This window comes from Triticum urartu, chromosome 4A (assembly GCF_056163025.1).
Source record: "Triticum urartu cultivar PI428250 chromosome 4A, HENAU_Tu73, whole genome shotgun sequence".
Classification (NCBI taxonomy): Eukaryota; Viridiplantae; Streptophyta; class Magnoliopsida; order Poales; family Poaceae; genus Triticum; species Triticum urartu.
This window is the reverse complement of record NC_141876.1, coordinates 542,466,538-542,493,816: the sequence shown is the minus strand read 5'-3', so window position 1 is coordinate 542,493,816 and position 27,279 is coordinate 542,466,538. Positions and strand designations below refer to the sequence as shown.

At 47.1% G+C, this 27,279-nt stretch overlaps 3 protein-coding genes across 7 annotated transcripts; all 3 read left to right on the top strand.

Annotated features, from left to right (window-relative positions):
* The first annotated feature begins 7,856 nt into the window (after nt 1-7,856).
* LOC125552636 (scarecrow-like protein 21) lies at nt 7,857-13,072 on the top strand. 5 transcript variants are annotated; one of them, XM_048716257.2, is made up of 4 exons: nt 7,868-8,022; nt 9,599-9,673; nt 9,936-11,701; nt 12,588-13,072. In XM_048716257.2, exon 3 carries the CDS (start codon nt 10,061-10,063, stop codon nt 11,669-11,671), a length of 1,611 nt encoding a protein of 536 aa, XP_048572214.2. In that variant the 5' UTR covers nt 7,868-8,022; nt 9,599-9,673; nt 9,936-10,060; the 3' UTR covers nt 11,672-11,701; nt 12,588-13,072. The 5 variants fall into 5 exon arrangements, with proteins under 5 accessions (XP_048572213.2, XP_048572214.2, XP_048572215.2 ...); XM_048716258.2 differs by having other exon boundaries at nt 7,886-8,022; nt 9,596-9,673; XM_048716259.2 differs by lacking the exon at nt 7,868-8,022 and adding an exon at nt 8,189-8,380.
* A 2,804-nt stretch (nt 13,073-15,876) lies between these two features.
* LOC147976506 (uncharacterized) lies at nt 15,877-18,127 on the top strand. Its single transcript, XM_087520884.1, has 5 exons — nt 15,877-16,713; nt 17,020-17,185; nt 17,303-17,481; nt 17,599-17,881; nt 17,987-18,127. Exons 1-5 carry the CDS (start codon nt 15,926-15,928, stop codon nt 18,125-18,127), a joined length of 1,557 nt encoding a protein of 518 aa, XP_087377010.1. The 5' UTR covers nt 15,877-15,925.
* Nucleotides 18,128-21,167: 3,040 nt separating this feature from the next.
* Nucleotides 21,168-23,378, top strand: LOC147976505 (uncharacterized). Its single transcript, XM_087519798.1, has 5 exons — nt 21,168-21,853; nt 22,191-22,350; nt 22,469-22,635; nt 22,764-23,037; nt 23,201-23,378. The coding sequence occupies exons 1-5, from the start codon at nt 21,168-21,170 to the stop codon at nt 23,339-23,341; spliced, it is 1,428 nt and encodes a 475-aa protein (XP_087375924.1). The 3' UTR covers nt 23,342-23,378.
* The last annotated feature ends 3,901 nt before the right edge of the window (nt 23,379-27,279 follow it).

Here is a 27,279-nt window from a genome sequence, read left to right as displayed (position 1 = left end):
ATAGCGTAATGGTGTGTATGAACGTCGCAATCGCACTCTATTGGATATGGTGCGATCTATGATGTCTCTTACCGATTTACCGCTGTCATTTTGGGGCTATGCTTTAGAGACTGCCGCATTCACTTTAAATAGGGCTCCGTCGAAATCCGTTGAGACGACACCGTATGAATTATGGTTTGGGAAGAAACCTAAGCTGTCATTTCTAAAAGTTTGGGGATGCGATGCTTATGTCAAGAAACTTCAACCTGAAAAGCTCGAACCCAAGTCGGAAAAATGCGTCTTCATAGGATACCCTAAAGAAACTGTTGGGTATACCTTCTACCTCAGAGCCGAAGGCAAGATCGTTGTTGCCAAGAATGGGTCCTTTCTAGAGAAAGAGTTTCTCTCGAAAGAAATAAGTGGGAGGAAAGTAGAACTTGATGAAGTATTACCTCTTGAACCGGTAAGTGGCGCAGCTCAAGAAAATGTTCCTGAGGTGCCTGCACCGACTAGAGAGGAAGTTAATGATGATGATCATGAAACTTTAGATCAAGTTGCTACTGAACTTCGTAGGTCCACGAGGACACGTTCCGCACCAGAGTGGTACGGCAACCCTGTCTTGGAAATCATGTTGTTAGACAACGGTGAACCTTCGAACTATGAAGAAGCGATAGCGGGCCCGGATTCCGACAAATGGCTGGAAGCCATGAAATCCGAGATAGGATCCATGTATGAAAACGAAGTATGGACTTTGACTGACTTGCCCGATGATCGGCGAGCCATAGAAAATAAATGGATCTTTAAGAAGAAGACAGACGCGGATGGTAATGTGACCATCTATAAAGCTCGGCTTGTCACTAAGGGTTATCGACAAGTTCAAGGGGTTGACTACGATGAGACTTTCTCACCAGTAGCGAAGCTGAAGTCCGTCCGAATCATGTTAGCAATTGCCGCATTCTATGATTATGAGATATGGCAAATGGACGTCAAAACGGCATTCCTTAATGGTTTCCTTAAGGAAGAATTGTATATGATGCAGCCGGAAGGTTTTGTCGATCCTAAGAATGCTGACAAGGTGTGCAAGCTCCAACGCTCGATTTATGGGCTGGTGCAAGCATCTCGGAGTTGGAACATTCGTTTTGATGAGATGATCAAAGCGTTTGGGTTTACGCAGACTTATGGAGAAGTCTGCATTTACAAGAAAGTGAGTGGGAGCTCTGTAGCATTTCTCATATTGTATGTGGATGACATACTGTTGATGGGAAATGATATAGAATTCTTGGAAAGCATAAAGGCCTACTTGAACAAGTGTTTTTCAATGAAGGACCTTGGAGAAGCTGCTTATATATTAGGCATCAAGATCTATAGAGATAGATCGAGACGCCTCATTGGTCTTTCACAGAGTACGTACCTTGACAAGATATTGAAGAAGTTCAAAATGGATCAGTCAAAGAAGGGGTTCTTGCCTGTATTACAAGGTACGAGATTGAGCACGGCTCAATGCCCGACCACGACAGAAGATAGAGAAAAGATGAGTGTCGTCCCCTATGCCTCGGCCATAGGGTCTATCATGTATGCTATGCTGTGTACCAGACCTGATGTAAACCTTGTCGTAAGTTTGGTAGGAAGGTACCAAAGTAATCCCGGCATGGAACACTGGACAGCGGTCAAGAATATCCTGAAGTACCTGAAAAGGACTAAGGACATGTTTCTCGTGTATGGAGGTGACGAAGAGCTCATCGTAAAGGGTTACGTCGATGCTAGCTTCGACACAGATCTGGATGACTCTAAGTCACAAACCGGATACGTGTATATTTTGAATGGTGGGGCAGTAAGCTGGTGTAGTTGCAAGCAAAGTGTTGTGGCAGGATCTACATGTGAAGCGGAGTACATGGCAGCCTCGGAGGCAGCACAAGAAGCAGTCTGGGTGAAGGAGTTCATTACCGACCTAGGAGTCATACCCAATGCGTCGGGCCCGATGACTCTCTTCTGTGACAACACTGGAGCTATTGCCCTTGCCAAGGAGCCCAGGTTTCACAGGAAGACCAGGCATATCAAGCGTCGCTTCAACTCCATTCGTGAAAGTGTTCAAAATGGAGACATAGAGATTTGTAAAGTACATACGGATCTGAATGTGGCAGATCCATTGACTAAACCTCTCCCTAGAACAAAACATGATCAACACCAGAACTGCATGGGTGTTCGATTCATCACAATGTAACTAGACTATTGACTCTAGTGCAAGTGGGAGACTATTGGAAATATGCCCTAGAGGCAATAATAAAATGGTTATTATTATATTTCTTTGTTCATGATAATTGTCTATTGTTCATGCTATAATTGTGTTATCCGGAAATCGTAATACATGTGTGAATACATAGACCACAACACGTCCCTAGTGAGCCTCTAGTTGACTAGCTCGTTGATCAAAGGATAGTCATGGTTTCCTGACTATGGACATTGGATGTCATCGATAATGGGATCACATCATTAGGAGAATGATGTGATGGACAAGACCCAATCCTAAGCTTAGCTCAAAGATCGTGTAGTTCATTTGTTGTAGCTTTTCTGAATGTCAAGTATCATTTCCTTAGACCATGAGATTGTGCAACTCCCGGATACCGTAGGAGTGCCTTGGGTGTGCCAAACGTCACAACGTAACTGGGTGACTATAAAGGTACATTACAGGTATCTCCGAAAGTGTCTGTTGGGTTGGCATGAATCGAGACTGGGATTTGTCACTCCGTATGACAGAGAGGTATCTCTGGGCCCACTCGGTAATGCATCATCATAATGAGCTCAATGTGACCAAGTGGTTGATCACGGGATCATGCATTACGGCACGAGTAAAGTGACTTGCCGGTAATGAGATTGAACTAGGTATTGGGATACCGACGATCGAGTCTCGGGTAAGTAACGTACCGATTGACAAAGGGAATTGTATACGGATTGATTGAATCCTCGGCATCGTGGTTCATCCGATGAGATCATCGTGGAGCATGTGGGAACCAACATGGGTATCCAGATCCCGCTGTTGGTTATTGACCGGAGAGGCGTCTCGGTCATGTCTGCATGTCTCCTGAACCCGTAGGGTCTACACACTTAAGGTTCGGTGACGCTAGGGTTGTTGAGATATTAGCATACGGTAACCCGAAAGTTGTTTGGAGTCCCGGATGAGATCCCGGACGTCACGAGGAGTTCCGGAATGGTCCGGAGGTGAAGATTTATATATAGGAAGTCAAGTTTCGGCCATCGGGAAAGTTTTGGGGGTAATCGGTATTGTACCGGGACCACCGGAAGGGTCCCGGGGGTCCACCGGGTGGGGCCACCTATCCCGGAGGGCCCCATGGGCTGAAGTGGGAGGGGAACCAGCCCCTAGTGGGCTGGTGCGCCCCCCTTGGGCCTCCCCCTGCGCCTAGGGTTGGAAACCCTAGGGGTGGGGGGCGCCACCCTTGCCTTGGGGGGCAAGGCACCCCCTTGGCCGCCGCCCCCCCTAGGCACCCTATATATAGTTGGGGGAGGGAGGGCAGCCACACCCAAGCCCCTGGCCTCTCCCTCTCCCTCCCGTGACACTCCTCCGTCTCCCTGCGCTTGGCGAAGCCCTGCCGAGATCACCGTTGCTTCCACCACCACGCCGTTGTGCTGCTGGATCTTCATCAACCTCTCCTTCCCCCTTGCTGGATCAAGTTGGAGGAGACGTGTTCCCAACCGTACGTGTGTTGAACGCGGAGGTGTCGTCCGTTCGGCACTTGGTCATCGGTGATTTGGATCACGTCGAGTAGGACTCCATCAACCCCGTTCTCTTGAACGCTTTCGCGCGCGATCTACAAGGGTATGTAGATGCACTCCTCTCTCCTTCGTTGCTAGATGACTCCATAGATTGATCTTGGTGATGCGTAGAAAATTTTAAAATTCTGCTACGTTCCCCAACAGGAACAAGGGCGTACGCCGGCAACCGAGGGCGGATGGATCTGTCGGGGGAGAGGGGCCATGAGCGAGATTTATCAATTTGTTTTCTGACGGATCTACCCTTTTAGAAACTTACTAGTCCACCTAAATTTTGTAACGGGCCCACCTTTATTTGTAACTAGCACATATGCCCGTGCGTTGCAACGGGAAAAATTAATGTTTTGTGCAAGCATGATGCCCCACATCATCGAATTCATTATGAAGAACATGCTGTAATGCAGCATCCTTCTACAAAATGAACATAAAAATGCATTGCAATTTAGCCGTGTTCATATTTTCTTTGCCGGGCATAATCTTCCACCAATTCCATTTTAAGTATATTTAATGGCATTTAACTATAATTCTTTCATTAATTATCATGATATTCTCGCCCATTTTCTAATTTAGTAGCCCTAACACATTGAAGCCTACATATCCTTCCTTTTAATTATCCTACCTTTTTACCTCAAATCTTTCATGTAGAATTTATTAAGACCACAATCTTTCTTTTAGGTATTCCACCGTTTTACGCATACTCCTTTGTTTAATTAGCCACATCCGTTTAATATTCTATTTAAGCCCACAATCCTTCTTCTATTAGCTCATTCGTTTAATTAGCTCATCCTAAACATGATGACTGCCACTCGTATATTTAGAGCGAGTTGGGATTAGTAAATGTGAAAGACGCATACATCATTGGTTGTTTTACATCGAAGAGCTAGACAGGAGGTCCTATGTTCAATTCCCACAATGTTGATTTATTTTAACCCAATTATTTTCCGCGGTCTCTATAAAAGCCCATAAAAGACCCATCAACATACAAGTACTTGGCCCATATCGCTTAGCATGTGTAAACCAAACGAAAATGACTAAACCAAACTAAGAATATTTATTTCTTTTAATAGTAGGTATAGATTTCATGTAATTGAAGACTCGTAACTCCTCGTAACTCATATTTTTTCACCGTTAGATTAGAGTAGATGGACGGCTCCTAAAATCGCCAACCACCGTAATAGTTGTAGGCATACACAAAGGAGGATACATGCGTGAAACCACATGTGCTATCATTGCATAGGCATACACACAAACACCTGCTGTGCTAGAACGAACATGGCAACATATGTGACAGAAATCAGAAGGCAACTGAAGAAGATTGTATCAAGCAAGATAAAGGATGCACCCCCAATTTAACTCACCTATGTTTGATCCATTTTGGCTAGCTCCAGCGACAATGGCAGAAGCAGGGAGGAGCAGCACGGTGGCGGCAGTAGCAATGACACAGGAGAGAAGGTGTTGCAACGACCATGGAAGAGAGATAGTAGAACCGGGCGCAGCACCAGCGGGGGAAGAGGACTGACCAGGACGGCGATAGTCTTGGTGTATGGGAGAGCACCGAAGGCCATCATCGGCGCGCTCGGGTGAGCTGGCAGCAACACACTGGGAACAGGCGGAAGAGCGTGCTCCAGGCGCGCAGTGGCCGGCCGTGGGGTGCAGGCATGTGGCGTCCGTGGTGACGGCCTGATGTGGCGATGGTGAACGGCCTGGCACTGCTGGAGCGGATCCCCATCGAGAGTAGACGGTGTGGTGGCGGGAGAGCCTCGCAAGGGAATTCGCACGGAGGCAGTCGCCCGTGGTGGAGGTTGGGCGCGGCAGCGTCGGCGGTGGTGGACGCCTCTCCCGATCTGTGATTGTAGGGACCGGTTGTTCTGAGTACTCCTCTCCTGGTGAAGTACGGCCAGTCATTGAAAATTGCTAAGTACACGCCACAAAAGTATTAGATCAATAATGACTGTAGATTAAAAATTGTGGGCCTAATCGTGTGGACCTGATTAGTTTGTGTGTTGTTGTAGGACTAATTACGGGATACACCTAAGAAAGTTCTTGTTTGATTGTTTAATACTCCCTCAATTCCTTTATATAAGGTGTATTTGTTTTTTCAAAAGTCACACGAGTGCGTGTTTAACCAAGTTTATAGAAAAATATATCAATATCCACCGTACGAAATGTGTATCATTTACTTCATTATGAAAAGTAGTTTCATATTTTATCTATTAGGTATTGCAAATATTGTTATTTTATTCTATAATCTTGGTTAAACATTCAAATGGTTGACTTGCACAGAAATCAATACACCTTATATTCTGGAATGGAGGAAGCAGTGGTAAAGATAATGACTGTAGATTAAGAATTGTGGGCCTAATTATGTGGTGCTGATTAGTTTCTGCGTTGTTGTGGGACTAATTACTGGATACATCCAATAATGTTTTTGTTTAATTGTTTAATAATAGTAAAGATTCATCGTGATCCTCAGCGTGTATGTAGTAAAGATTTTTGTTTTGTTTCTGCTACGTTACCCTACACGAGCAAGCACCACACGATGATGATGGCAACCACAACGTCGCCCTTCCCGTCGGGGAAGACGAGGGCCTTTTCCTCCGGCGTGAACAACTTCAAGAGATCGCTGGCATGGTTGATGAGCGAAGCTCATCAGCGGACTTTTTATTCGGTATGTGGAATAAAACGGGCGAAAGCCTATGTCAAGAGAGAAAGCGCTGGCAAAAAGATGACGTGCGCCTCCGTTCAACAGTATGCATATTGTCACCGAAAAAAGCACACAGTCCACAGTCAGTGCTTTACTTCTCCAGGTTGATAAGCAGAGTACCATACGGGTAGCGGATTAACGAAACCCCATTTCTCTCGCCCCGAAACAAAAGTAAACAGTAGCGAGAAGCAGGGGCACTCAAATAGAAGTCTCTTGTCAGGGCGATCAAGTAGCAGGTAACCGCAAGGATTAAGATGTGAGAAGTTCTCCAGTACACATCCACCTCTTCCTCTAAAAATATTAGAGTTCCTCGCCTCCCGTCGACGCCGTCGCTGGACCGCCTTATCTCCGATGGCCTTAGGGTCATGGGGTACGGTGGATCCCGACCCTTGCAGGTGGGAAGAAGGGGGCTTCATTTTTAGATGTGGTTTTGATTTTTGTTAGCGTTCATGTTCTATTCAGGAAGATGAGACGATGATGGCTCCCTGATGATGCAATAAGGTTCTTCCCGCCTAGCCCCGGTTTCGGTGGTACATCTAGCAATGTCGGTGGGCGTGTGAAGGTGTGTCTCCGGCGGATCTGCCTTTGATGGATTTGCTCATATCTATTCGTCGTTCATCTACGTTCGTTCGTGTGATCCTTCCAATCTATACTACTCTTTCCGCTCCTAAATATAAGTTTTTTTTTAAAGATTTCTATATGGACTACATACGGATGCATATAAACGTATTTTAGAGTAGATTCACTCATTTTGCTCCCTATATAGTTCATATTAAAATATCTAAAAAGACTTATATTTAGGAACGGATGGAATACTCTTTATTGGCAGCAATTGTTGTTCTGGTGTTGGTCCAATAAGGTTTTATCACGACGACTTTCCGACTATCGACCACAGCAAGTAATGCCCGGCTCTTTGGCTCGTTTTTGTGCTTTAGCTGTCGCTAGGTGGTCTACGAATCTGAATGTAATTTTTTATTATTTCTGAAGTTCGTTATACTGCAATGATGGAAGATGAATAGCAGATCGGATGTTTAAAAAGAAGCTCTCCCTCCGCACACACGTCCGTAATGACGCCCGAGTTAGACGTCCTTGATGACGCCCGAGTTGGACTGTCCTAGATGCCCGCGTCGCGTGAAGCAAAACCAATTAAGGCAGGCAATCATCATTAGTGGTTGCGTGGTACTCCTACCTCACTGAACCGCGATGCTTCGTTTATCTCATGCCTATCATTCGCAGTTCCTGCCCTCCCTCTTCAGTGGCCACTAAACTACTAATCCAACCGCAGGGCCGTCCGATGGGCATCGCACGTCGGGCGTTCGCCCGGGGCCCGCCCCTAACCGCGTCCGCGGAGCAGCCCCCGCTTCCCAACCGCACATGCCGCTCTCCGTCCCCGCCCCCGCCCCCACTTTCTTTATTGACCCTCTCACTCCGCGTCGCGTCCCGTCTTGTCTAGTCGTCGGGTTGGTAGGTGCTCAGCCTTGTTTCCTCCCCTCTTCTCCGCCTTTTCCTCCGCCGGGGCCGGGAAGCTCCGACGAATCGCGCCGCTCGCCAAGGTATACCCCGCCGCCCCTCCGTGCCCTCTCTTTGATTATGCAGTGCACTCCGTCCCGTGCGTTTCCTCTTCTACCCGTCTTCCTCCTCGCTCGCCTACCCCGAATCCGACCAAGGAGGTAGGTGGGGGGGGGGGGGGGGGGGGGGGGGTTCAAGAGTACCATCCCCTCCGCGGACCACTTAGTCCTAGAACTGCCGCCCTGCCGGCGTCACCGCCGACGCTTTGCCAGTTATACCCCCAACCCCTCCGCCCCTCACCATCACATCACAGGCGTGTCGTCGCGGCCGCCGTTCGCCTTCTACATCGTCGCGGCCCCGCTGCCTCAACCCGGCCCGCGCTTTCGGCCCTTGGTTTCCCAAGTAGGACCATTTTTGTCGCCCACAGAATGTGTGTGACCCGTAGTTCAACCACCCACCGACCCTTTTTTTTTTAAACTCCATCCACTGACCCTGATTATGAGTAGTAACATTTACAAGCATTGGTCCTTTTTCTAAATTTCCTGTTATCTTCTCTGCTTGGATATTTTGGACAGCAGGTATATTTGTGGGGTTGATTGTAGCTGATAGGGATGCACAATTTTCTCGTTGTGTTCTCTTGCTCCATTTGGGTTAGAACCATAATTATGCGGAGACAATTTGGACATTGGATTCGATTCACAGTTGCTTCTGTCAGTGCTCACATCACAGCAGCTGCTGACATTGTTAGTTGCACAAACCCAGAACGACGCAGCAAACGATCTGGACTAGTTTCAGTCTTTGCACATCTTCCAGCTCATATCTCTTGGTTCCCATCCTTTTGCTTGCTCAAACACCTCCGTTGCCACTCATTGTAGTGCCATGGGCCCCTGATGAACTCACTCTCAGTCGTCGTTCTTTTGCAACAAAGCCCAAGTATCCAACCAATAGCTAATTTCATAAGTCAGGGCACAAGCATAACAAACCATGATTACATTCCTAAAACATGATGTATTCCTAGCCTTCCATATGGCCTAAATAACTGCTGCAAAACCAATTTGTATTAACCTTCTGATGGCCTTAGGAAATCGGGCAAGCCAACTTACTCAGCAGTACAGAAGCTGCTGTTTTCAGGGTCACATACAACGACTTGACCGAGTCCGTTTTGTGGTTTAGGGCTCATCGCTGAACAGCCCATCTGCACACATGACTTCTGGATTCTGCCATAACACCAAATTCTCTTACCAGCTCTCTTCTGAATCTTACACAAGCCCAAGTGTCTCCTAGTATGTGAGCAACCTTCACTGCTTGATTGGCCAAAGTTTTAGTATTAATGCGCAATCTTGTTGACCTCCCTTTGAAAAATGTGAATTTCCAGGTTTACTGCACACCTGTGTGTGATAACACCTCCCTACAGAGTCATTTCCTCTTAAGGAGCTGTTGCCATAAGCCACACCTGTGTGTGATAACACCCCCCTACAGAGTTATTTCCTTTTAAGGAGCTGTTGCCATAAGCCATTAATGTTTATCAATTTCCAAATCCATTTATCCATCAAGCAAATGTTCATCACACATGAGTGTCCTCATTTTTTTAGCAGAATTGAAAATCCATTTTTTTAGCAGGCTTACTTGATTCCAGCATAGAGGAGGAGATTGATCCAGTCCTGGGTTTTCTAGCTTCGCTTGTTTCCAGCATAAGTATGCTTTCCAATTCTGCATGGCTATTTCTGTATTTTAACATCCCAAATTAAGATCCGTTTGAGTCGGACGACTTAAGATCCAGCAGAGAGATTATTCCAGTCCTGGGTTTGCTAGCTTCGCTTACTTGTTTCCAGCATAGAGGAAGAGATTGACGGCGTTTCAATTTGTTCATCCGGCTCTCTAAAATGATTTTTAGTTATTTTCTTTATGATCTACATTTATATTTCTATCTAACTTATCGTATATTTGTCTTATGCAGTTGATGGCATCGTCGCACTGAACATTTATTGATAAATTAGTCAAAACTCACTGCTGTTAATCTCTGGGAGGTGTACTGTCTCCTTGGATTCCGGCAAATAGATCACCTCCACAAGGTTGGAAGATATGTCAGCAAAGGCCTCTAACATGTCATACAGATATCCAGACAATTCTCAAATACCATACTACAGCAGTTCAATGCATGTGGGGGGAAATGGTACTTGCTATGTGCAACAAAATCATGAGGATCATCACTACGTGTCCTCTGATGGTGGCTCACAGAACAGCGATTCAAAGTCTCAGGTGATTCACCCACAGTACAGCACTCTAGAGTCTTCATCAGCCAATTGTGTTTATGCTGCCAATAGCTCTACATCTCCTCAGTGCATAAGTGGGAGCCACATTTCTCTGCATGATAGCCACTCAGATCACACATATGATTCTCCTGCAAGTGGCATCACCGAGGTTCCAGGTTTGGGGTTTACAACACTTCAGGAGCTAGCAGATGCACTGTTTGGATCTGATTCAGATGCAGTTAGTTCTGACAGATCCCTAGTAATTGGCGCCGCAATGCACCAAAGTAACTGGAGAGAGCTTCTGGGAATCAGCTCTGGGGACTTGAAGCAGGTAATTGTAGCATGTGGTAAGGCTGTTGATGAGAATAATTGTCATGAGGACTTGCTGATATCAGAGTTACAGAAGATGGTCTCCGTGTCTGGAGAACCAATCCAACGTCTGGGAGCATATATGTTGGAAGGCCTTGTTGCGAGGCGTTATTCTACTGGACATGCGTTGTATAAATCTCTGAAGTGCAAGGAACCTCAACCTACAAATTCAGAGCTCATGTCCTACATGCATCTTCTCTATGATATCTGTCCATTCTTCAGATTTGGTTACATGTCTGCCAATGGTGCTATAGCCGAGGCTGTTAAGGGTGAGAACTTTATTCACATCATTGATTTCCAAATTGCTCAAGGGAGCCAGTGGGTAACTATGATACAGGCCCTTGCTGTGAGGGTTAGCGGACCACCATACCTAAGAATTACTGGTATAGATGATTCAGATTCGGCTTATGCCCGAGGTGGTGGACTGGATATAGTTGGGCGTAGGTTATGCAACATTGCTCAGTCATGTTGTCTGCCCTTTGAGTTCAACGCCGTAAATGCAGCTAGTCATGAGGTTACACTTGAACATCTCGATATAAGAAAGGGAGAGGCTATTGCTGTCAACTTTGCGTATCAGCTGCATCATACTCCTGATGAGAGTGTCTGCATAGAAAACCACCGGGATAGGATATTGAGAATGGTTAAGAGCCTTTCTCCTAGGGTGGTAACTCTTGTAGAGCAGGAGGCTAACACAAACACTGCCCCATTCTTCAGTAGATACATGGAGACCCTTGACTACTACACAGCCATGTTCGAGGCAATAGATGTTGCTTGCCCCAGGGATGACAAGGTGAGGATGAGCACTGAGCAGCACTGTGTTGCAAGAGATATTGTCAATTTAATTGCATGTGAAGGTGCAGAAAGAGTGGAGAGGCATGAACCATTTGGAAAGTGGCGGTCTAGGTTTGCAATGGCTGGCTTTAGACCATACCCCCTAAGTGCATTGGTGAACAATACTATCAGAACACTGTTAAATGATTACAACAGTTACTACAAGCTAGAGGAGAAAGATGGTGTCATTTATCTTGGATGGAAGAACAGAAAGCTGGTTGTATCTTCTGCATGGCAGTGAGATTCCTGAATATGGAAGAAGCTTGTTTAGGTATGTTGTTCGTAACCTTGTACCATATGGTACATTTGTATTATGGTCTATCCAATTACTTAAACCCCATGTTGTGTGGTTTTAGTTGGAGAACACACTCGTTTTTTACTGCCTGTGGCACGTATTCTTGGGTTTTACAACAACCATAGGTTTCAGAAAGCACAACTGTAATTAATTCCCAGCTGAGGTTAACAAGCAATGCAGGTGGAGTAAAATTTGAGGTTCTGTGCCAGAAGCCATAAAACTTTGGTGTTTTATGAAAATTTCTGAATTAATTTTTGATAGTTTGTACCTCCAAGCTTGTAATCCTGTCGGGTTTTTAGCCGACAGTACAGTCCTCTACATACACCTTGGATACAGTCCTCTGGTGTTTGGTAATTCTTTGTGTTGAAGATGGCACCTGGAAGAGTAACCGACTGTGATTGTTGTAGATTTGTGCGATCTCCTTCCCTTGGTTCAACCTGAAATTGAAGATGCTCTTAGGTAGTATTAGTACCTCCAAGGCTCCAACCTGAAATACATGTCATCTTAGAAGGCCAGCTCTGGCTTACAATCTTCAATTTGTTTCTTGTAAGCAACAATTTTAATCAAAAACACCTATTGGTTTCTTGCTGTTAGTGGTATTATAGAGACGGATATACTAATTCACATGGTTCAATATATGTCAATACATGAGGCACATATTCTGTTCTTAGCCTATGTTCATGGATCTGAAACAATTAAGTAAACTTGACACGAATTGTGAATTTGTGCATGCTTTGCTGTGTTGCCGTATGATTAAATCAATGATTCAGTCTTGGTAAAAGTTAAGTTTATTTATAATAACCTTCTCACATACCTGTGTCATGCATTCAACATCTGGTGCTTACAGTTTTGTTGCCTGCAGGTTCTTTCATGGCTTTGTCTTCGGCACATAGATCCAAGGGTGGAACCTAATCAGCGAATGTGAGTTCCATAATCCAAAGGACTGTGGCTGCTTGCTTCTTGGCGCCCAGCTGTCAACCCTCCGCTGCTCACACCATTCAGATTTGATGGGTATAACTGAAATACTCGTCGTGGCATCCTGTTGTAATACAGGCACAAACCGTGCTGCTGCTACCGTCTACTGACCATCTCTAGCTGCTGAACCACGTCCTGAATCTTAAAGGGGATCTTTATGTTCCTTGGTAGTTTCATTTTTCTCTCTCTCATCTTTATGCGAAACCTGGAGCTTATGCTAGGCCATGGTAGCCGGCACACAGTTGTCTGGTAGATTGTGTATGTTCCACAAAAAAAGTAGATTGTGTATGTACCATTGATGGATGATTTATTGTATGTATATGTTACACGAACTGAACTTCTGGTAATATATTTCAGGTTTGTTTGTCGCAACGCTTCACATTTCTTTAAACATCTGTTTCTATTTTTTGCTGTGCCGTGCCAGCAGATTATAGATAGATGGATTTTTGCACACTAGACACTAGTTCTGATGAAAGGCCCCTGGGTCGTGTGGAATGCACCGAAGTGAAGAGGTGTCACTGGGTTATGGGAACGGGAGTCACTTCATTGTCCCTTGCAAAAAAAGGCCTCTCCATTGTTTTCCATCTTCTCATATGTGCAATCGACAAAGTGACTCACGTTCCCATAATTGTAGTAAGTCCTAACTCTTTTGACCCTTTTTTTTTGCAAAAGGGATCATATCTATTATAAAGATTCATCGCAAGTACAAAGCGCCTTAAACATAATAAAAATTACATGACCACTGAACGATCATTGCTGTCGTCAGAATGAGCCGTCGACGCATCGTTGTCGCCGCTCCCATATCAGAGCCAGTCTGACCTTATCGATGACAGCCGGGAAGTCTTCGTGCACGTGTCCCTAAGGACCAGCGCATTGGAGTGGCAGTCGTCGTCGTTGAATCTATGAATCGATTTGAAGAACCTGACACCAAATATCGCCGACGCGTACGCATGGCGAGAAACCCTAACCTTGCAGCCCCAAGGAGCTGGCAGGAATCTACGCCATAGCTCCGTCTAATTCGTCCCAACGGACGAATTTTAGGAGGATCGGAGGCTAGAAGACTAACTCGAAGAAGGAGCTTCGCCATCCGTCCAAATGTCGCCCCTACGAGAACTAAAACCCTACCTATCTACTAGTGGGAGTCGAGACACTAGGATTCTCCTCCCGACCGCCGGAGCGACAGGCAGAGGGGACGCGAATCCACTGGCTCGCCGGCGGAGATCGAGGGGAGGAAGGCTTTCCCAAGTCGCCTTGGAGAGAGGAAAGAAAAGCCAAATTTCTACAAGAGTTAACTCACTGACCTTTTGACTTGAAACCACTTGAGTTGTCCTTTGAGTTGTTCTACTTGAAGTTCCTCTTGTTGCCCCCCAAAACTCTTGAAGCTAGAGCAAGTGTGCTCATTGAAAGCATATTTGGTGTCTTCAGAACAACACTCACCTTCTTCTTTTTCTTCTCTAGTCTCTTGAGCATGGACCACTTTGGCCTTCAATGCAAGATTGGACTTCTTGACCCCACGAGCAAGAGTAGTGTTGGCGGTCTTGCTCAAGATTCCCATGGAGACGAACTCATCCAACGCATCACTGGATGATATGGAATGAAAGTACAGTCTTTGGTGAATCACATAAGAAGTGCTCTTGTCAAAAGACATGATCACCTTAAGAAACTTGTGCTTGATCCAATTGTCATCCGAGTCCTTACTACCATGGTCACTGAATGAAATCGCAAGGGACATCAATCAACGGTAGAGTTCTTCAGGGGTCTCGTTTTCATGCATGGCAAATTCATTGGCTTCATCTTGTACAAAGTCAAACTTGGAACGTTGAATGCTTGAGCTGCCCTTGAACAAAGTGTTGAGATGATCCCAAGCCTCCTTAGCGGTGAGAAAGGAAAGGATGCGAGGAAGGTGCTCGGTAGACAATGACTTTTGAATGTCAAAGTGTCATGGGTAATTTGGTCTTTCATGCCTCACTTGACACCATTAGGTCAAAAATGGATGGAAGTTTCACATTAGAGTCCAAAATTTTGCATTGTATACCACAAACCCTTGAACTCACCTATTATTTCAAACTGAGCATTTTTTTATTTGCCTGAACAAGGACATGAGCTCTTGCATTCAATATAAGTAGAAGCGAGTTGTCTACTTATCGCAAAAAATAAAATAAAAATGGAGATAATTGCTTGGTTATTTTGAAAGAAAAAGGGGCGAATACATTTAAACACAAAGAGAATACACGCAAGAGGTCCGAGAAAATTTATGCTAGGCGGAAAGCAAAATCAAGGCACATTTAATTATAGTTTATAAATAGCATGGTGAAACAAATTAAATAAAATTATGGAGCCAGGTAAATCTGCATAAGCATCTGAACTCCCACTAAAGTAGAATGAAAGAAAACATTATCTTACGATCTATCTATGTATAGATAACTACTAGAACGATGTGTTAACCTGAATTAGGCACCAACTTAGCTGTTCTTGTAATGACGAAGATACATGCATGTCTCCTACGTTGCGAAAAACTAAGGACACCATGATGTGGACTCGAGCAATACTAAAAATGTATGCAACATCTCTTAATTGGCCCAGCAGAACTAGATAGTACTCCATCCGTCCCATAATATATGACGTTTTTTTAACACTAGTGTAGTGTAAGGATTTTACATTATGGGACAGAAGGAGTGCAAAATAGCTTGAAAAATGGTATTATATTGTGGGACGGAGAGAGTACGTGCCATTTTTTTCCTCTTTGGAAATTAGGAAGCTTCAGTAAATTAGTGTAAATAACCCCGCAAAACGGAACCAGTGTAAATAAGAAGGGGTTATGAAGCTCTCCATGTAGAGAAGCTTAATGTCCTCTGCTTTGATACATGATGAAATAAATTGCCGAAACTAATCTGATTGCCCATGCATTTAATGTGCCAATATCTCACAGTATAACACAATAATTACACGATCAGATCTTAACCAACTTCAGTTAATACGACGCCCCTGGTGCCGTGCCAGCTGGCGCCTCCCCTCCCTTCCCACCCCGCATAACTCGGACGGGTGTCCTCCTCCTCCCACCTCTCTCTGGTCTCACCCTCAAGTCAACCCGGCCGCGCGCCGCCTCTCTTCCTCCGCTATATAAACCCGCAGCAGCGCAAGGCTCTCGCCCAATCCCCATTTCGCATTCCCCCAAATCCCAGCAACCCGAAACCCCAGAGCAACCGCAGCCGAAGCTTGCAAGCCATGGAACCGGGCGGGCCGCCCCGCCCCGCGCCCTCCTACGCCGGCGGCCCCGCTGGCTACCGCGCGGAGGCCTCCTCGTCGTCGTCCCCGGCCCCGCGGCCGCCGCCCCCGCAGCAGCAGCAGCACCAGGGGCACGCGATTCAGGCCGTGGGGATGCCGCAGCCGAGCACGCCTTGGGATCTTCGTGCGGGCGCGCCTCCCTTCTTTGGGTCGCAGCAGCACCCCGGAGACATCTACTACTCGCTCGGCCCGCCGATGCCGATGCACCCATTGGCGTGGGCGCCGAGCTACCTGGACGCCATGGGTCCGCACAACTGGAGCGGCGCCGGCGACGCGTTCCCCCCCGCCGTCCTCCCCATCACCAACTCCGACATGGTGGCGGTGGCGCAGCCGCCGCAGTTCGCGCAGCGTCCGCCGTGGTTCGAGCCACCGCCGCCGCAGCACTATGTGTATGTGGGGCAGCCAGTGCCACGGATTTACCAATACTCGAGGCTGGTGCAGATCCGCTCGGAGTTGCTCAGTTCCCCGATGACGCTTGAGCAGCTGGTGATGTCCCTGGACGCGGAGCACTTGGAAATCCTGGTCCACCAGCTCGAGGTGGGCGACGAGGAGATGCGCAAGATGGTGCCCGACGGGCTCAAGCGCTGCGCGCACTGGATCATGGGGAACAGGCAGGGGCATCCGGTGTTCGAAGCGCTGCTGGGAAGCTTCCATGGGCACTACAGGGAGCTCGAGATCATCGTGAAAGCCGCCGTCACGCCCAGGCTCGTCCCGAGGTCCGACGACGGGTACGTTCACAGATCAACGCATGACTCCCTGGTCCCTGCTACTGCCAGTTTGATCAAAACTAGTTTACCACTGTGATTCGCATGTCCAATTTACAGTAGTAAATTAACATCTCTCTCTATATAGCATAAACAGCTAGCTAGCTGATCTAACAAACAGTTTCGATCGCAGCACCTGCTGCGATTCTGATTACATCTCTACATACTTAGCATAAACAGCCAGCCGATCAAAGTTAGCTAGTGCAGTGCCCTGTGTGTGGTGAGCCCTGCTGCTGAATTTGTGTTGCCTTCATCTGTGTGATGATGCAGGGTGGCTTCTCTGGAGTTGCTCATCACGGCGGTGGCGAGCTCGGTGTACCCCGGCCTGTCCGCGCTGCTCGTCGAAAGCTTCGTGAAGGAGCGCGTGATCGACGACGACCGAGGGAACGAACTGATTGTCCACTGTTTCACCACGATGCCTACGAACGTGACCGCGGTAAGTGCCGCAATGGCATGCGCAGCAATCACTGGGAATATATGTGGGATCAGCGACAGTGATACGGAATGTTTGGCTCCGTATATATTTTGTACGTGTACGTACTGATCGGTTTAGTTTCCTTTCAGGCCCTGGTCAATCACGCCATATATATACACCATGGATGACAAGATGCTGTCCCCGGCCGGGACGACGTTCTTGGCTACATGCTTCCTGTACGCGCCAGACAAGGACGTCCCGCGTTTCCAGACTGAAATCCTTGCCAAAGCCGTAGCAATGGCCACGCAACGTGCCGGGTAAGTGGTCGTTAGTCGTTACGCTTGCACAATTCTCGCGTCAACTTGTCTGGTGATTCTCAGCTTACTAGGACGTGCGTACTTGTCGCTGATTTTACTTACCACGCATGCATGCAGCAAGCGCTTCGTGCTGCACCTCCTCGACCACGCCAGCAGCATGCAGTTCAGGAAGGAGCTCGCGTCCAATCTCATGCAAAACGTCCTTCACCTGTCCCGCATATGCCAAGGGCAGTTCGTCGTGGAGCACTGCGTCCTGAGCGAGGAGAAGGAGCTGCTGAACATCGCACTCAGGGCCTGTGCTGACCTGGCCTCCGGAGACCTAAAATTGCTGGTGACGCAGCGCGCCAGCCGCGACTTCGTCCTGCACCTCCTCCAGAGCCTGCTCGAGAGAGGCAGCACTGTGAGTACCCTGCTGCTTTCATTAACGTCTCCCATTGCATGCCCGACTTTGTTCTGTTTGATACGTACGTACTGACATGTTGTGAGGACGTACGTACGTGTGCAGGCCTTCCCAGAGATAGCCAAGAAGTTGGCGCACAAGATTGAAGCACTGCCTCCACATATCCGGAAATACGATGACTTGGAGCTGTTGATGTCGGCCGTCAGGAGTGTGCTCGCCGATAACCTGCCCAACTTGGGCGACTAGCTTCTATTGATCAATTAGCCTCTACATATATATGCTTGGAGTTGCTTTAGATTTGGATAGGTGTGCATGCATGATAACTTGCATATACATGATGGTTGTGGATCTGGAGCTAGCTAGCTGTCTCGGATGCTTGCATTCTTAGATCACCATGATGTAACTGATAGTATATGGCATGTTGCTGCAACTTTTGGCATCTTATATGGCTTCATTGAGAAACTTTCTCTTCTCTTTTATGTGTAGTGTCTGTCTGTGTACCGAATAAACTCGGTTCATGAAGAATACTTGCAGCATGTCAAAGTTTACCTCCCTTTTTGCATGAATGGTTATCGGTCTAAAGGCAGAAAAGCTGTGTTAACATGTTAAAATTCATAGCTAGCTGTAGGCCCATATTTTGGAAATCACGATCAAAATGGTCGTCAGTTTTTTTTTCTGCTTGTCAACACTTGATTACCTCATAAGAAGATTGCTTGCTTAACATAATCAGCGGAGCCGCTACTCTTCTGAAGTAAAATAGTGCAATAAAGGTCATCTTTATCTTCGAGTACCATCTCACTACCTAAAAATGAGAAATTGCAAACGTCATGAATGAAATGCCCGTCCGGATAAGGATGGCCAACCGATGCGAAACGACGGTATATTCATGACGACATGTTTTATAATCGCCAAGTACATCAGAGCTCCAGGCCAACTTTGCAAATAGTAGTTTGATGTTTGCAGCAAGGGTAGTCGTGTACGCCGAGCTTGAGCTGAACTGGCCATTTGCAGCAACGCCAAGTTAAAGTGTCTTCCTGATTTTGAGCTAGCTGCACCTGCTGCAGGTCATTCTACATGGTCATGAACTGAGTGATTGAGTCTTGAGAGAGATTACCCTTGAAGTGCCGCATCCATTTTCCATCTGTCATACCATATTGGATGGAGATTGTTTTGATAGTGCATTGCATGAACAAGTCAGGGAACCTCTTACAGAAACTCTCTCTGTTGTGCCAAGGGTCGGTCCAAAAAACTTGGTGTTTGCGCCATTGCCAATGTTGAATTGAACCGATGCCTCGAAAGGACACCTGACCGAGCAATTAATAGGCAAAGGTAACCCACGTCAGGTCCGAGAAGCGTCCATCCAAGAGATCCATAACCATTTGCATCGCATTGCCTCACTTTTTTGGTCCAGACAAGGAATCCCAAGGCCACCAAGCTTTTTAGGCAGGCAAACTTGCTTCCAGTTCATTAATTAGGCATTTGCCCCCAGTAGCCTCATCTTTATTTTCCCAAAGGAAACCTAGGAAACATTTGTCAAACTTCTTGACAGCCCAGCGAGGAGGTTCAATAGCCAAAATTTGGAATATTGTCCAGGCATATAAAACGGAGGTGAGCAGAGCTAGTCTTCCGGCAGTGGGTAGCATAAGATTGTTCCATCCAGATGTGTTGCGCTGAAGCTTGTCAAAGATTGGCTGGTAATGTATTTTCTGAAGTCTCGTGGAACTGAGAGGCATGCCAACGTATGTGACAGGAAACTCTTTGATGGGGCATTGTAGCATCGCAGCCAGGTCATGAATGGCAATACCCTCACACCGGATGTAGCAGAAACTTCTCTTAATGAAGTTAGTTCGAAGGCCGGAAGCATCTCAAAGATATCAAGAATCTTCTTAACAGCAGTGACTTCGTGAAGGTTGGGTCTGGCAAAAATCATAACGTCATCTGCATAGAATGAGGCTCTGATTGACGGTAGGTTCCGCCCAAGAGTGGGAAGCACTTCAACATTGATAGATGCCCGCACAATTGCATCAAGAATGTCCATAACAAGGACGAACTCTTATATTATGGGATAAAGGGAGTATCTATGTAGATGACTACTCCGTAGATGTGTTTATTTGAATTGAGCCATGTTGCCTGAACTTTGGGACCTTGACGGGCGGATGGCGGCGCTTCTTCTTTGAGTTTGTCTTCCGAGCTCCAATCGTCCTCGAGTTTGTCCTTCTAGATGTAGTCGATGGAGCTTTGGCGTAGACCCATACTGTCTATTGGGGCAATGAGGTTAGGATTTCTCATCATGTGGCAGGATTTTGTGTCAGATGCTTCATATCTATGCAAGGGTTCAATGACGACAACTTTGGCTCGAAGACTTCCCGGCTGTCATCGACAAGGTCAAGCCGGCTCCGATAGAGAAGCGACCACAACGAGTTGTTCTGATGGTAGTAGTGGTCGTTCGGTGACCTCAGAATCTCGACGTAATTTTTATTATGTTTGAGCTGCTTTGATGAGATTTTACAATAGACCCGATCCTTCCGTAAAAAAAGTTTATCATTTGTGACTGATTATATGGTAGTGGTGCTTTATTTATAAAGTAGGGATGCACATTTTTTGGTTAAAATTAGGCACCGAGCTTGTTCTTGTGTTGATGAGATGCATGGCTTTTACGCGGCCAAAAACGAAAGAGATAATGATGTAGATTCAAGCAATACTAAAAATCGGCGCATGACTTAATTGTTTCCAACAGAACTAAACAAATATTGATGTCAATAAAAAGGGGTTACAACAATATAAAGCCCCCCCCCCCCCCCCCCCCCCCCCCCCTCATGTAGCTCCATGTACTTGGAACAAGATATACATGAAACAAAGCAGAGTTTATTGTAAGGGTTGTGGGTGTCAATCCCCTGTATTTACACGAGCACGGTCAGGCCTCATCTTCCTATTGAGATCAAGATTGAGAGCATGGTCAAGCGCATTAAAAATTAGAGTCGAAATGCTTTTCGGTCAGTAACCAAATTAGTTTTACCGCAACTGATCTGAACAGATCGTCCATGCAGTGAATGCGCCAGTAATTCACAACGCAATAATTATGCGATCAGATCTTCAGTTGGTAGGGTGGCGTGCCAGCTGGCCCCTCCCCGTGTAAATCGGCCGGGTGTCCTTTTCTCGGCCGCCGCGTCTCTTCCTCCACTATATAAACAAACACACAGTGCAAGCTCTCGTCCAATTCATTCAATCTCCATTTCCCCAATCCCAGCCATCCGAATCCAAAGAGCAATCGCAACTAGTACAAGCCATGGATCCGAGCAAGCCGTCGCTCCCCGCGCCCTCCCACGCCGGTGGCCGCGCTGCCAGCCACGGGGAGGCCTCGTCGTCGTCGTCCCCGCGGCCGCCGCAGCAGCAGGGGTGCGCGATTCAGCCCGTGCCGCCGCCGCCGCCGCAGCAACAGCAGCAGGGGCATGAGCCCGTGTGGATGTGGGTGTGGCAGCCGACCCCGCCGCTTCCCTTCGAGTTCGGGGTACCGGCGACGTGGCCGATCCCGCCGCTGCACCCGCAGATGTCCGCGGCGCCTACCTGGCCGCAGCAGCCGCAGTTCGTGCAGTATCCGCCGTTGCTCGTGCCGCAGCCGTTGCAGCCGCCACCACCGACTCACCAAGACTGGAGGCTGGTGCAGATCCGATCGGAGTTGCTCGGGTCCCCGATGACGCTTGATCAGCTGATGATGTCCCTGGACGAGGAGCGCTCGGCAATCCTGCTCCACCAGCTCGAGGTGGGCGACGAGGAGATGCGCGGGATGGTGCTCGACAGGTTCAAGCAGTGCGCGCACTGGATTATGGAGAACAGGCAGGGGCATGCGGTGTTCGAAGCGCTCCTGCGCAGCATCCAGGTCATCGTAGACGACGACAGGCGGCGCGAGGAGCTCGAGATCATCGTGGAAGCCGCCGTCACGCCAGAGCTCGTCGGGAGGTCCTCCACGCACGGGTACGTTCAAAGATCGACGACTCCCCTCCCTCACTGCCATTTCAGTACCACTGCCAGTTTGATCGAAACTAATTTACCATTGTGATTCGCATGTCCAAATTACAGTACTACGACGTACTAATAAATCAACATCTCTATAGCATAAACAGCAGATGACACAGTTTCAATCGTCTTACCTGCTGTGATTCTGTCTGTCGTGAGATTATTATTATCGTGGGTAGGCACTATATATATATACAACGAAACGGAGTAGTTGTATGTATGGTACTAGTGCAGTGCCCTGTCTGGCCTGCTGCTGAATTTGTTTTGCCTTCATCTGTATGCATGCATGGTGCAGGGTGACTTCTCTGAAGCTGCTCATCACGGCGGTGGCGTGGAACCCCGGCCTGTCCACCGCGCTCGTCAACTACTTCTTGCGTGACCGCGTGATGGACAACGTCGGAGGGAACGAGCTGATTACCCGCTGTTTCCTCAGCATGGATTACGAGGCGACCAGGGTAAGTGCCGGCCACAATATATAGCAGCAATTACTGGGAACTGTATATATGCATGATGCATCATTTGCATGTTTGGCTCCGTATCTTGTACTTACTGATCGGTCTGGAATGCTTTCAGGCTCTGGTCAGGGACGCCATAGACACCATCGATGACAAGCTGGACTCCCCGCTCGGCCGGTTGGCGTGCTTGCCTACATGCTTCCGGTACGCGGAAGGCGAGGAGCTCCCTCTTTTCGAGGATGCACTCGTTGAGCGAGCCGTAACAATGGCCATGGGACCAAACAGGTAATTTAGTGGTCGATCGTTACACAATTCTCGCCTCAACTATTAGCTTGTTTGGTGCTTCCCGATCGCTGATTTTACTCACCCAATTTGCATGGATGCATGGGCACTCGCCTCGCCACCACATGCAGCAACCGCCTGGTGCAGAGCCTCCTCGACCGCGACCGCGACCCCGACATGGACAGGAATGAGTTCAGGCGGCGGCTCCTGTCCAGGCTCATGCAGCACGTCGTTAGCCTGTCCAACCACTGGTACGGGAGGTTCGTCCTGCGGCGCTGCTTCATGAGCAAGCACAAGGAACTGCAGCCCATCGTGCTCACGGCTTGTGCTGACCTGCCCCAGGGAGACGTCCAAGCGCTGGTGATGCAGATCCTGCCCCTCCACATGGTGCTCCAGGAAGGCAATGTAAGTACCCACCCTGCCTTCATTAGCGTCGCCCATGCATCTTGACTAGTACAGTAGCTCTTATATATCTTAGTTCAAGTACGCAACACATACTTACGTTTCTCCGTTGCCCGACTTTGTTCGGTTTGATACTGACATGCTGTGAGGATGCCCGACGTTGCAGGACTACCCGGTGACGGCGAGGAGGTTGGCGCTCAAGATTCAAGCACTGCCTGCACATATCCGGGAACACAATAAGTTGGAGCCGTTGATGTCGGCCGTCACGAGGGTCCTCGCCGATAACCTGCCCAACTTGGGCGACTAGCTTCTCTTGATCAAATTAACCTCTACATATGTCTTGTCGTTGCACCATGCTTGGATCACCATGCATGCATGTAACTGATATGATATGGCATGTTGCTGGAACTTCTGCCATCTTATCTGGCCTCCTTCACTTCTCTTTTATGTGTAGTGTGTCTCTGTACCGGTTAAACTCGGTTCATGATGAATACTTGCAGCATGTCAAAGTTTACCTCCCTTTTTGCATGAATGGTTATCGATCTGAAGGCTGAAATGCTGCGTTAACATGTTAAAATTCATAGCTAGCTGTTGGCCCATATTTTGGAAATCGGGATCAAAATGGTCATCATTTTTTTCTTCTGCTTGTCAACACTTTATTACTTCATAAGAAGATTGCTTGCTTAAGGCCCCTCCCAATGCTCCACCTTGTACAGGTGCTAAGCCTTCCACGTAGGCAAAAAATTTGATGCGGCAAGTTATTTAAGAGGAGAGAGATGAGTGTGGTGACCCCAGAAAGAACCAATGCTAAGCGCATGAACCTAGGCAAAACATTTAAAAGAAAGGAGCCCACCAATACATGAAGAGCTTTAGTTGCTAAATTATTAAATGAAGCAAGCTTAGCAACCATAAGCTAAGCACCTATGCATTGGAAAGTATAGTTGCTAAGCTATTTAATGTGCTTAGCACCTCATCTAAGCACCCATGCATTGGCAACAGCCTAACATAATTAGGGGAGCCGCTACTCTTCTGAAGTAAAACAATGCAATAAAGGTCATCTTTTGAGTACCATCTCACTACCTAAAAATGAGAAATTGCAGACGACTAGATTTTTCATAACGCCTCGCATCATCCGTCATGAATGAAATGCCGGTCCAGACAAGGATGACCAGCCGACGCGAAGCGACGGTACATTCATGACGCCGTGTTTTATAACCGCTAGGTACGTGTGCCACCATCAAGAAGGTAACACCTCCGTGACGGCTTCTATCCACGTTGCAAATGATTTTTCAGGCTGACGGGAACATATTCAAGAAGAGCCACTGGTTTTTGGCGTGATCCCCTCCTTGGAGGCTCCGGTGAGGATCCTCCCCTGCCCACCCCCACCCCTGAGCATGGGAGAAATCCCTTGGTCCCCTGCTTTGGCCGACGACGGTGCCGTGGTGTTGTGCTCCTTCTTGAAGGCGCCGGCCGGGATCTGCTAGGTGTTGGGGAGTAGTGATGGCTAGGTGGCGGCGCTCTTGGTTTGCTCTTATCTCCGGTAGCATGATGGACCATCGGTGCTCCATTCGATTAACAGCTGTCAACCCGTGTGTTTTTTTGCCTGTTGCCAATGACAGCGCCAGGGTGGTTGGTTTGTTGCTGCTTGCGGGGTCTGTTTCTGCCATGTCTCCGTTTGACAGCTTGTGCACCATGGTTCTGGGAACCATTCTGCCGGCTGGCGGTACGACATCCATTGAGCCTGGGGGAAGGGTAGTGGCCCTTTGTGGCAGCAGAGACAGACCATGTTTGGCCCCGGTTTGGTCCTCTGGATGCGGTTAGTGACACAATGCAAGCGTTGTGTGCTTCCTTCTCGTGTACATGTTGGTATGCCGGTGATGGCGTTGCGGTGGATGTTAGCATCGGTGCTTCAAGCTCTCGCCTGGGGTTGTCGTTTCCTTAGAGTTTGTTCCACTATGTACCTTGTATCCTTTATTTCCGTTTCGCTTTCTACTTCCCCTGTATTGTCCTGCTCTTGTAATCCTGGCCGGTTGATGGATTTGTTAAGTCAAAGCCGGGCAAGGTTCGAGCCTTTTTTCGGGCTCGGCTTGCATGTTTTCTCTAAAAACAAGGGCATGAATTCTCGCACTCCTTTTTTGCGAGTGAATGTGCTCTTGCACTCAATATATGTAGAATTTAGTTGTCTAGTTATTTGCAAATAAAATGGCTGAAAAAGCATTAAAACATGGGGCAAATAATACATGCAAGAGGTTAGAGACAAAGTTTATGCTACAAGTAAATAGAATAGATCTGGTACATCATCCAAGCATCTATTATAGTTTATAAAAGTAAAATCAATGGGAGAAAATGAATCGAATTATGAAGCCAGGTAAATTTGCATAAGCACCTAAACTCCCACTTGACTAGCAGAAAAGGAAACATCGTCTTATAATCTACTCCCTCCTTCCCATAATTACGAGCGTTTTTAACACTACACTAGTGTCAAAAACACTATTATATTATGGGACAGAGTGAGTATCTATGTAGATGACTACTCCCTAGACGATGTGTTTATTCGGATTAAGCTATGTTGCCTGAACTTTGGGACCTTGACGGGTAGATGATGAAAGTGCTAGTTATCGACTAGAGGGGGGGGGGGGGGTGAATAGGCGATTTTTATGAAAGTCTTCAAAACACGGGGGCTTTGAAGAAAAACAGTAGAAATGAACCTATTGATATGCAGCGGAAGGTAGACTACACTAGACAAGCCATAGTCAAGTAAGCAATGAAGTGAAAACACGAAGACTATCAGCAGCTAGGTAGTATGGATCAAGATGGAAGAAAGTATAAAACTAATCAACAACAGTCTTCACACAGTGAAGTCAATCATATCATGCACGCAGGCAATGACTTCACGAAGACAAACTGTAAGTAAAGAGAGAGGTAAGGATAGAACCAGTTGCTTGGTGAGGGCAGGTATTTGTTGGACCAGTTCCAGTTGCTGTGACAACTGTACGTCTGGTTAGGGAGACTGAGATTCAACTCAGAAGACCGTGTCTTCACCTTATTCCCCTTGAGCTAAGGACACACAGTCCTCGCCCAATCACTCTGGTAAGTCTTCAAGGTAGACTTCCAAACCTTCACAGACTTCGTTCACCGGCGATCCACAATGACTCTTGGATGCTCAAAACGCGACGCCTGACCGGCTGGAGGATTTACAGTCATCGAGTGTAATAAGTCTTCAGATCACGTAGACAGAAAGACTTCAGTGATGCCTAACACTCTTTGGCTTTGGGTGTTTAGGGCTTTGTCCTCGCAAGTATTTCTCTCTCAAAGGCTTCGAGGTGGGTTGCTCTCAAACGACAAAAGCCGTGCACTAACTCTGAGCAGCCATCATTTTATGGTATAGGGGGTGGGCTATTTATAGCCACTAGGCAACCCGACCTGATTTGTCCGAAATGACCATGGGTCACTAAGGAACTGACACGTGTTCCAACGGTCAGATTTCAAACACACGCGACAGCTTAACTTGGGCTACAAGTAAAGCTGACTCATCCAGCTCTGGATAAGATTTGCTCTCATTGTCTTCACTCGAAGACTTAGGATTTGGTTGAGCATCACTTCAGTCACTTTGACTTTGTTCACTTGGACCACACTTAACAGTACGGTGGTTCCTATGACTCAACAAAGAAGAAAAGGAAACTACGAAACAACTATGTCTTCGCAATCCATAGTCTTCATACGATGTATTCTCATGTCATAGTATTCAATGTTCAACTCTTCACAGACCACCATTGTCTTCAATGTCTTCACACATTTTTAGGGGTAATCTCCGGTAGGTAAACCGAATCAATGAGGGACTACTACCTGTGTTATCCTGCAATTCTCACAAACACATTAGTCCCTCAACCAGCGTCAATACTCCAAAACCAACTAGGGGTGGCACTAGATGCACTTACAATCTCCCCCTTTTTGGTGATTGATGACAAACTGGTTGAAGTTTTCAACGGGGATAAAAGTATGTGAAATTGTAAAGGATTAAGGTATTGTCTTCATAAGTAGCAAAAGGCTCCCCCTGAAGTAGTGCATATATACGTATTTTGCGTTTGAATGCAAATGCACATGGCAGGTTGTACTTGTGGAGATCCTCTTCAACTTATGAAGACAATTCATGATGCATGAAAAAATATAAGGAAGATAATGACATGAATAATGATAAATGGACATCTGCAAAATGACTTTGTGCGGAATTTATCGTCGAACATG

Excerpts from the sequence above, each read along its gene's own strand:
- LOC147976506 (XM_087520884.1), top strand. The coding sequence starts at position 15,926 with ATGGAACCGGGCGGGCCGCCCCGCCCCGCGCCCTCCTACGCCGGCGGC. Across the intron at positions 16,714-17,019 it reads GTCCCGAGGTCCGACGACGG|GGTGGCTTCTCTGGAGTTGC; the intron begins GTACGTTCACAG and ends GTGATGATGCAG. Across the intron at positions 17,882-17,986 it reads TGCTCGAGAGAGGCAGCACT|GCCTTCCCAGAGATAGCCAA; the intron begins GTGAGTACCCTG and ends GTACGTGTGCAG.
- LOC125552636 (XM_048716256.2), top strand. The coding sequence starts at position 10,061 with ATGTCAGCAAAGGCCTCTAACATGTCATACAGATATCCAGACAATTCT.
- LOC147976505 (XM_087519798.1), top strand. The coding sequence starts at position 21,168 with ATGGATCCGAGCAAGCCGTCGCTCCCCGCGCCCTCCCACGCCGGTGGC. Across the intron at positions 22,351-22,468 it reads TGGATTACGAGGCGACCAGG|GCTCTGGTCAGGGACGCCAT; the intron begins GTAAGTGCCGGC and ends GAATGCTTTCAG. Across the intron at positions 23,038-23,200 it reads TGGTGCTCCAGGAAGGCAAT|GACTACCCGGTGACGGCGAG; the intron begins GTAAGTACCCAC and ends CCGACGTTGCAG.